The sequence below is a fragment of the Labeo rohita genome, chromosome 8 (genome assembly GCF_022985175.1).
Source record: "Labeo rohita strain BAU-BD-2019 chromosome 8, IGBB_LRoh.1.0, whole genome shotgun sequence".
NCBI lineage: Eukaryota > Metazoa > Chordata > Actinopteri > Cypriniformes > Cyprinidae > Labeo > Labeo rohita.
Genome location: NC_066876.1, coordinates 27,755,124 through 27,765,772, shown reverse-complemented (window position 1 = coordinate 27,765,772; position 10,649 = coordinate 27,755,124). Strand labels below are relative to the sequence as shown.

Below are 10,649 nucleotides of genomic sequence, written 5' to 3'. Positions count from 1 at the left end.
GGAAGACAAATTAAGTACAACTTACCTTGATCTTCAAATTAAAAATGTTTTCAACCTCCAGCTCTTCATGTTTCCTTCTGGAGCATCAGTGAATGTTTGAATCTTTTTTTAGTAGTTGTGTTTGAGTCCCTCAATTGTTCTCATTGTGAAAAGATGGATCTCAAAATCATACAGTCACTGCTGGAAAGGGTTCAAATATTCAAAAGATGCTGGAAAACTGAAGAATCTGTAGAACCTGGAGGATTTTTCTGAAAAGCAGTGCTCAGTTTAACTGTTCAGAACAAACAAGGGACTCATGAAAACAAACAAAAAAAAAAACAGTCATAGATCATCCAGGTAACCACATGCAGTATTAAGAACCAAGGGTTCCCAAACTTTTGCAGGGGGTTATTTTAATAATTTGAGCTATTTTTTTTGTCTTGTGGACTATATTTAAACATATTTCATGTAAAATATCTTAGGACAGTATTAAATAAAAAATAACATGCATTTTATATATTTTATATATATATATATATATAATATATATTTTATATATTATTTTGTTAAAATGATTCACATTTTCACAGATTCTGCAAGGGGTTCCCAAACTTTTGCATGCCACTGTAACTCACAACTGCAAGTTTATATCGTGTAACAATTTTTTTTTTTTTTCATATATATATATATATATATATATATATATATATATATATATATATATATATATATATATATATATATATATATATATTTATACACTGCCCTCCAAAAGTTTGGAAACACCCCTGGCAAAGTGTGGTTTTGGACAATATCAGCATAAATCCTTATCTTTTTTTGGTGCAAATACAATAAAGTAACTTGACATTATCAGCAATGATAATTTTCATTTTGATTACATAATAATGGCACTATATACACGTCAAAGTCAGACATGCCCCTTTGCCAGCTGTGATGCCTGGTTACTGGTTTAAACTTGGCCCAGGTTTTTAAAAGATTTTTGGGTCAGCACACCTAAATAGCTTCAACAATTGATTGCCAATTAAATTCAGAATACAATGAATGTAGGCCGAGATTATGCAGAGCTGTAATAGCTGCTAATGGTGGATATTTTGATGAAAAGTTTTTTTCTATGTATAAACTGTTTCTGTAGTTTGTGTTGTCCGTTATCAGTGCAAAATTATCACAAATTAAAAAGGATTCATGCCAATATTGTCCAAAACCCCACTTTTCTAGGGCATTTGGAGGGCAGTGTATATATATACATATATGTGTGTGTATATATATATAATTTTTTTTTTTTTATTCAGTGGCAGAAACGGTCTTCTATAAATTTCAGCTGATATCCTATAATATGACTAAGTGCATTTGTTTCAGCTCTTTTGTCTTTTGACATTTCTTCCTGTCTAGAGGGCAAGTTCTGGTGGAACATCTTACCCCCCCTTCTCCTACTGGCCTTCCAAATGGTATTTCTGATCGAATGTAAAACTTCATGGTCGTAACAAATGGTGCTTTCTTTATTATTTGACTTTGCATGGCCCCAGGTAAAAACATTGACGCACAGGAGTGAGTTTGCCAGCGGAGATTGAGAGACAGAGATTGTGTGAGTGCAGTATGTGCTGAGTGTGCGTCAGGGTGACTCAGATTGAAGACACACCCTGTACAGGCCCTAACTCAACTGATCTTCTGTGAATCAGGCCACGGAGGTTTACTCATGCAGTACCCATAATTGTAGTGTTGCTACCAAGTATTTAAACATGCATAGTGATGCAGTGATTAAACCTAGAGATTGACCAACTTTTTTTTTTTTTTAACTTTCCTGTGTTACAGTTGTGAGGGAAGAACTTAAGAACTATTTGTTTTTATAAGTTATATCAATACTGATAATTCTTGAGAAGCAAATCAGCATAATAAAATGATTTGTGAAGAATTATGTAACACTCAAGGCTGATTACAGATTACATGATGAAAACTGTAGTTAGTAATCTAGGTTACTCATTTTAGGTAATGTAATATATTCTGTAATGTACTACTTTTAGATTACTTTTTTTTACCAAATTTAGTGAAAATATATTCTATTTTTTTTTTATATCACCAACATTTAAAAGTCTGCACAAGTACTGAACAGGTGATCTTATGTCAGAGTGGTTTGGTTGACAAAAAGTGTTTGGGAATCCCTGCATTACATGAACAAACGTTAATTCTTTCAGAATCAATAAATTATAAATGATTCACTGCCATTGTATGAACAATATGTAATCAGGTAATCCATAAAAATAACTGTAATCAGATTATGAGCATTATAAAATGTAATATATTCTAATTAGGAGTACTTGATTTTAGGAATCTTTGATTTATTGACTAATGGGAAGTTCAAATAACAACATATAGGGTATATGAAATGCTTTGTAACATTGTCTTTACTGTCACTTTTTGTCAATTTTAAGCATTATTGCTGAAAAAAATATTGACTCCAAACTTTTGAACGGTGTATATAACCCTATAATAACTGTATTAATATTTCTGAGACCCTGCATGTTGCTTGGAGAACGTACTGGACTTTTCTAGTTTTATTTATTTTTATTTATTTATTTATTTTTTGTAGGTCTAGTAGCCTAGAAAATAACTCTTTGGAGTCTAGCTCTTTTTATTAGCTAGTTTTTAGTCTGGTTTCAAAGACACAGGCTCCCGTTTTCATTTGTCCGGCTTGATTACAATTAACAAAAGAAAGTAATAAATTCTGAGTGAATCTTTTGTCATGTAAATGATGGAGCCGTTCGCCTCACAAAAGAGCGGTTGCCAAAAATGTGCGTAATACAGTCCAGGGCGTTTGCAAGTGCTAGGAAAATGTGAATTTAAAAATGCATGAATGTTTGTAAGTATGATACGTAACATTTGAGCCGACTCGGAACGCGCCTAAGATGCCCACAGATGTTTTTGAGGAGCTCGCAGAGTTTTGACACAGCCTGACTGTTGTAGGCGACAGAAAAACTTCACTGTGAAGAGGTGAGTGAAATCACTTTGTTTGAGCAACTAAAACGCGTGCTTTAATGCTGTAAGTTTTTTTAAAATCAGTTTGCAGACGTTATGTGCTACATGGGTGGTCGGATTTACTAAGAGAAAGCCTGAGATAAATGTTTTATTTGACCGCTGAGGGGTAAAACAGTAGTTGTTTTGGAGAAGTGTTGGTGCAAGTGTGGTGTAATATGTGTTTATAAAACATATGCAGGAGGTTTAAGAAGTGAACGATACAGATACATGCATCCTGCCAAGAAAGATTACCATGGTAACAATAGTAAATTGGTAGTCTGTTAGTCACTACTCGTCAGCAATCGATTGTGAAAACTTCTTAGGGCATGCGTTTTCCTTGGAAGATGCAAACCCCATGTCCCGTGACAGAGAAAACAGATATGTTTTATGAACTGTTATGTAAGGTACAATTAGCAACAACAACAAAAAAGCACGATATGTCTTTAATGTCTTTACACTTGTTACTGCTTAGTATAGACATCCATTCTGGATTTTTTAACATTATTTTGTTGTATTTATTTAGTTTTTTTGTTTGGATGTTCCTGCTGTACAGTTGATACACTGCAAAAATAAACTGAACAGTATTTATTCTTGATTTAATTTTTGGTTGCAAAACCTGACTTTTTGAGGTTAACAATCAACATTTAAAAAAATGATTGATTCATTCTTTCAAATTTATTCTCTCCGGGCCTTATTTTGTACACTATTAGTGGGAAATGCATTTTATCAGTGTTACATCAGTAACAATAACAGTAACTGGGAACTATGGTTACCATAAGTGTTTTTTTTTTTTTTTTTTTGGTGGGGAAGGGAAATCCTGAGAGGGATGTTCTTGACCATTAATAAGGACAACAATATTTATTTTGGAAGTTGTGCCCGAAATTGGCAGAAGATACAGTAAAAAAAAAAAAAAAAATGTTATTGTTATCCCCAAGGGCATAAATATGCACAAAACTTGAAGTGTAATGTAATGTACAATCAATCATGTAATATTTGGCACTCAATGCCATTTGTATCTTTTAAATCCAAACAGCTTGTATGAATTAAGTGTTTACAAGCAAAAGAAAGCAGAATATGAATTGGATGTCCGTTAAGGCCAGAAATAATGCTTTATGTACTTTGATGTTTAAAAAAATGATCTGGGGGGGACCATTTAGGCATGTGAGGAAATGCAGTTGGAACTTTTCTGATGTCCGGCAGTCAGAAATGGCAATAACAGCAGCTAAGTTTTTCCACAGGTCATTCCTGAGGGATAGCTGTACCACACACATCCCTTTCTAAAGTTTCACTGAGTGCCAGGCAGTCTGATTGTTACTCAGGGAAGGACACACCTTAGTTTTGACTCATTGTGTGCTCAGTTTTATGCATCTGCCCTGCGGGAATGTGCTTCCCATGATTTTATGTTGCCATGGTGTGTCTGTATGCTTTTACTGTGTGTTTTCGATTTGTTTATGGTTATCTATCTATCTGTCGTTTGATCATTGTATCAATATTTCCGTCTGTTGGTCATTCTATTCATTTATTCTTTTGTTGAATGTTCTCTCCATCTATCTATCTTTCTACCTATCTATCTATCGTTCTATCGTTATATCTATCGTTCTATCTGCCGTTCTATCTGTCATTCTATCATTCTATCTATCGTTCTGTCTGTCTTTATTGAACGCTTTATCATCTATCTATCGTTCTACCTTTCTATCGTTCTGTCTCTGTCTATCGAACGTTTTATAATCTATCTATCCATCCATCTATCTATCTATCTATCTATCTATCTATCTATCTATCTATCTATCTATCGTTCCATCATTCTGTCTATCGAACGTTTTATCATCTATCTATCGTTCTATCGTTTTGTCTATCGTTCTGTCTATCTCGTCTCTATCGTCTCTATCGAACGTTTTATCATCTATCTATCTATGTCTGTCTATCTATCTATCTATCTATCTCGTCTCTATCATCTCTATCGAACGTTTTATCATCATCTATCTATCTATCTATCTGTCGTTCTATCATTCTATCGTTCTATCGTTCTATCTGTCTATCGAACGTTTTATCATCTATCTATCTATCTATCTATCTATCGTTCTATCGTTCTGTCTTTCCATCGTTCTATCTATCTATCGTTCTATTGTTCTGTCTATTGAACGTTTTATCATCTATCTATCGTTCCATCGTTCTATCTTTCCATCGTTCTATCTATCCATCTATCTATCTATCTGTCATTCTATCGTTCTATCGTTCTATCTGTCTATCGAACGTTTTATCATCTATCTATCATTCTATCATTCTATCTATCGTTCTGTCTGTCTATTGAGCGTTTTATCACCCATCCATCCATCCATCCATCATTTGCCTGTCTATCAAACGTTCAATCATTCTGTCTTTCTATCACTCCATCTTTTTGTGAAACACTTGATCATTATATCCATTGTTCAGTCATTCTGTCTCTTTCTACCACATCTGTCTATCTATCATTCTATCTATAGTTAACTGTTGTCGTTATATGTCTTTGTCATTCTGTCTACTATCTGTTCTCTCTCTCTCTTTCTCTCTCTCTCTGTCTCTCTAAGCTGGTCTGAATGAGGTCACTGACCTGGTCAAGTTGTAAATGGAGATAGTTCTGGAAATTTTTTGCTTTGTTCCCGTTGCACAGGAATGCATGTTTTCACCTCTCTCTCACTCTCCCTCACCCAGTTTCTTAGCTGTATCTCTCGCTTCCTCTCTTGCCGTCTCACTTTCCCTTTTCCCTCTTGAATTAGGGCACATTTTTGTGGTAGTGACATTTGAAAGACTTCAAAGGCAATGCTTTGTGTAAGCAGCTGAGTTCATTTGAGTGTGCCAAGCCTGTCGGATTGTTTTTCATGCATGTCTTTAAGTTTAGTCAAAGTTTAGTCGCTTTCAAAATCCGCATTGTCTTAAAGTGTGACGAGGCACGTGTTCGTGTGTGTACCTGCATATGCATGTGCAGAAATGAGTGCGGCAATGATTCTTTGTACCCTGCAGGCAATATATCTGCCTGCCACTCCCTGTGCAATGGCAGTCAGGGCAGGGTTTCTTCACTCTTTCCCTCTCTCTCGCTCTCTTTTCCTCTCCCCATGGGGAGGAGCTCTGACCTGTCATTCTCAAGTCCACACAGGTGAGAGGGTGCTGCTAAAGGAATGTGCAGACAGCGAGCGAGCAAAGGACAGAGGGAAAGGTGGAGCGACCTTGTTACCTCACAAAGCCAGAGAAAGAAAGGAAGGGTGTTGCCTGCTACCCACCTGAACAACTTGAGCAAGAGAGGAGGGACCAGACACACATTCACTCTTAAACACAAGTCGTATCTGGGGGGAATATTCAGTCGATCTTGCACAGCACCAAGTGGGGTAGGAAGGGGCCTTTTTCCTGTAAGCACAAGAAGTTTGGATTTGTAAAGACGCAGGTGGAAAACAGGTTCTTTTCCCTCTTTGGTTAATCATTGGACAACAGGGAGAGAATTAAGGATTTTCTTTTAGAGAACTTTGCTGTTTCTGGTTGGACTCTGGGACTTGGATTGGGAAACAATAAACTAAGAGGTTTGTGAGATCAACAATCTTCTTGTAAAGCCTCACAGCCATGCATGGATTTTGTAAGGCTCTTTTTATCTCTGTACTTCCTCTTTCCACTTTACTTGCTTGTCTCTTTTTGTTTTCTGTGTTTTTGTGGCTGGGCTAAATGAATAGAATGTTTTTGTCTTTCATCTTCTGAAATTTGTCCAGTAAATCTTTATGAAGATATGAGCGTTTGGCTGTTGTTTGTTTTCCCTTTTGCAAAAGAGAGTTTGCACCATTCATTTTCAGTTGTTCATTGGATTTGAATGTTGTTCAGTGTTGTTATGCATCATAAAATGCATGTGGATCGTTCTGTTTGTATTGCAACTGTTAGGTTTGATGATGATTTACGTGTAGTCAAATGTGTATGTAGCTGTACTGAAACATTACCAAGAAAATTAGCCCTAAACAAGTTGTTTCAAAGTTTCAAAAGATGCAAAAATGTGTAATGTGATAGAATGACAACTCGTAAATCTTATAAACATACTTCCTTTGGCTCAAGTGCACAAAATGGCTAATATATTTGTATTGGTCACTTCTGGGTTATTTTGGGCTGTTTTTCTCAGTGTATGACTAAACATGATTTATATGTCCAGGTTAGCACAGGCCAGATCAGGTTCACAATAGCACGCTAAGGTCTGTTTAGGTCTCAGGCACAGTAATATTTTTATGAGATTGAGTTTTCTCGCATCCTGGAGTGAAATTCCAGCGATGTTGGTCAAAATATGAACTTGAGCAGTTATGTGAATGTAAAGTTGATGGATGTGTGAACACTAGGTTCAAAACATCCTGTTTTGGGGATGAAAAAGTTTTGTTTTGTGTAATTTGGGGGTTTAGGGGGAGTTTTTGATGGACAAAATTGGCAAGGTTTTCAATTCAACATGATAACTTAGTACACTTATTTTAAAAAACATCAAAAAACTTGAATGTAAAAGTATGTTAAGTTGTGATTTTTGTGTTATTGGATATTTTCAGACTTAAAGTACGAGTAATGTAAACTTGCTGGTTTTTGCAAGTCTGCATTTAATTCAGCACCAGCAGCTACTACAGGTTTACAACAGGTTTCACCGAACCACATTTAGCGAGAGCAGGCAGCACAGAATGAGTACGAAGGTGTTCAGAGGATGTGATTTGCGTCTAAAAAACACCTAGATGGAGCTCAGCGGAATATAACAAAATGCAGGGCTTCAAAATGCAACTAAAAATGCTGAAAAATTAGTGAAATGTGATGCATATTAGAACGTGTCCCATTTCTAATCAGCAAATATTGATATGGGATTAAATTCATAAATTACTACAATGTAATTAATTACAAAAAACAATCAGTTGAAAGTTATATTAAATTATGCATAATGCAATCAAACATTTAGTTTGTGCAATTCTATTAGAAAAAAATAAGACCCAATTGTATTACACAAATTTATATGAAAAACTTTCCATTGTCTTTCTCTTCAGCAAAGTCAGTGTCCATCTGTAAAGGATATGAGAGGAATTCCTGAGGAATCATTGGTCTGTTTCTCCTCTTCACTGTCAGATTTATGGGGGGTGAAATGGGCTCAACTTTCATTTGATGTTTTCAGGGAGAAAGGGAGAGAGTGAAAAGTCAGAGAACGTGATATCGGGCAGGTGGATCAGATTTCTGCTTCTGTTTTTGTGATTTAAGCGCGGATATAACAGCTGAGGTTCATGCTATTCAACTATCTGTAGATTAGATATGGACAGCGGTCTCTAAAAGTCTCTTAAAGACATAAAGATAAATGGCGTAGATTTCAAGTAAATGTCCACTGCAGTGTGTCTGATCATTATGAGGTTTTTGCTGAATGTTTTATGGTGTTTATCAAGACACATATCTCGCATGCTTTGAATTACTCAGTTCATTTATGATCAGTTATGGTGTGTATCTCCATATGCGTGCATGTGTGACATCTGTTCACCATGTTTAACTTCACCATGTTTCACAATGTTTAAAATGTGTGATCTTGCTATTGTTGTATTTATGTTGCAGACTGAAATGGGAGGATGGGCGCTGCGTCTCGCTGTGGGGATCTACGTTCTCATGCTCGCTGTGACAGCCAGCCGTGCTAATGAGGGTGGGAGCATCAACTCTTAAGCCCCTTAAACCTCAAATCTCAATTACAAACACTTTTACTTAGGAAGTAATGCCAAGTTAGTTAAAAACACCAGATTACTTTCTGCTAACCGTAATCAGTACTGACAACCAATATTTATGATGACATTTGGGTTGAACACATTTTTAACTGCCCAAATACTTTGCATGCTGTAGCATGTAGTAAATATACTCCACCAGTCAAAAGGTTTTGAACAGTAAGATTTGTAATGTTTTTTTTAAAGAATTCTTTTCTGCTCACCAAGCATTTATTTGATCCAAAGTACAGAAAAAGCAGTAATATTGTGAAATATTTTTACTTTTTAAAATAACTGCTTTCTATTCGAATATATTTTAAAATATAATTTATTTCTGTGATCAAAGCTAAATTTTCAGCATCATTACTCCAGTCTTCAGTGTCACATGATCCTTCAAAAATCATGCTGATTTGCTGATTTGCTGTTCAAGATTTTTTATTATTATTATCAATATTTAAACAGTTGAGTACATTTTTTAAGAATTAAGAGACTTAAGAGACTTAAAAACATTACAAATCTTACTGTTCAAAAACTTTTGACTGGTAGTGTACACACAAATTCACTTTTCAAGCAAAGGAGCTTTTTAGGATGTTTGATAAAAATGTTGTTAACAATAATGACAGAAAAATTGTTTGGATGCAATGTGGTTGTCAAGACCATAATTTGGTGTGAAATTTAAGATAACTGACTTCATACAGGTACATTCACAAAAAAATAAACAGCTGGTTAAAAATCAAAGTGAAGTTAGTTCAGAGGAAATCTGTAGTATCATTTGTTTGATGTTTAAATGTTTTATTTAATGGAGTGAAATTGAAGGTTTCCCAAATATATAATGCTAAGAAGACCTTAATTACTAAGTTCAAAACATATGAAACAAAATTCAAACCAAATTCAGGGAAGATATAATTATTTTTGTTATATGCTGAATGTGCTTTTTTCGTATGTGTTACATAGTGAACCACTGTACCGCTGCCAGGGCAAAAACCTGTTCAGAATGTATCCGGATCGGCACAGGATGTGCTTACTGCCCCGATGAGGTGAAACTCTCTGATCCTTATGCTGAAGAATGTATTGAAGTTGTGTATGTGTTTGACATGTTATAATAATTAACTCAAACGTATTGATCCAGAGATCAGGCCTGTAGAACAGGTCTGACTTATTTAGAAATCTAAACTGAAATGTTAAATACAATCTGATTAGAAATGTTAAACATTTTTAACAACAGTTGCATTATTCAATTTCAAGAATGACATGCAAAAATCTTATTAAACAGTGATTTGAGCAGTTTTTTTGTCTTTACTTTCACTTTTGAGCAATTCTGTGTGTCATTGTTAAATGTATTACTTTCGAACTTTCAGTACTCTATTTTTTTTATGCCCCTTACCGTAAATGTCACCTATGGTGTTTGGTTATTTGTATATGTTCTTAAAACGTATTGAAGCTCTCTGTATGACCACAGTTGTGTCCGTTGCTTTAATTTTGCATCTGTTTTTTCTCTTCAGATTTTCGAGTATGAGCGTTGCGACCTGAAGGAAAACTTGCAGGCCCGTAAGTGTAGTGAGCGTATGGTAACAATTCAGAGCAGCAAAAAAACTGAAAAGGTTTGTTTTATCACAATCATGTCCCTCACTTTAGTTACATTTCCGTATTAGGAAATAATTTGTGTTTATGCATTCATGCGTCTTTGTGTGTTTTTCAGAATCTGCAAATCAATAAATCATTGAAGTACTCTCAGGTGGCCCCTCAGCTCATGAGCATGACGCTTCTCCCTGGTGAGGAGAAGGAAGTGGAGATGGAGGTGTTTGAACCAGCCCGTGGCCCTCTGGACCTCTACATCCTTATGGACTTCTCCAACTCTATGTCTGATGATCTGGACAACCTGAAGAGGATGGGAGACCAGCTGGGTGAGCAAGGAGGGCAGTGTAGTGG

General features: G+C 35.5%; 1 protein-coding gene across 3 annotated transcripts in view; it reads left to right on the top strand.

Moving 5' to 3' along the window:
* The first annotated feature begins 2,840 nt into the window (after positions 1-2,840).
* itgb4 (integrin, beta 4) overlaps positions 2,841-10,649 on the top strand; it is a 33,496-nt gene continuing 25,687 nt past the window's right edge. Inside the window, exons 1-5 of one of the 3 annotated variants that reach the window (XM_051116944.1) lie at positions 2,841-2,985; positions 8,581-8,665; positions 9,675-9,757; positions 10,223-10,321; positions 10,420-10,624. In XM_051116944.1, coding sequence (XP_050972901.1) covers positions 8,587-8,665; positions 9,675-9,757; positions 10,223-10,321; positions 10,420-10,624 — 466 coding nt within the window. In that variant the 5' untranslated portion in view covers positions 2,841-2,985; positions 8,581-8,586. Of the gene's footprint in view, positions 2,986-6,169; positions 6,561-8,580; positions 8,666-9,674; positions 9,758-10,222; positions 10,322-10,419; positions 10,625-10,649 lie in introns of those variants that run through there. The other 2 variants (XM_051116943.1, XM_051116945.1) reach the window with 2 other exon arrangements.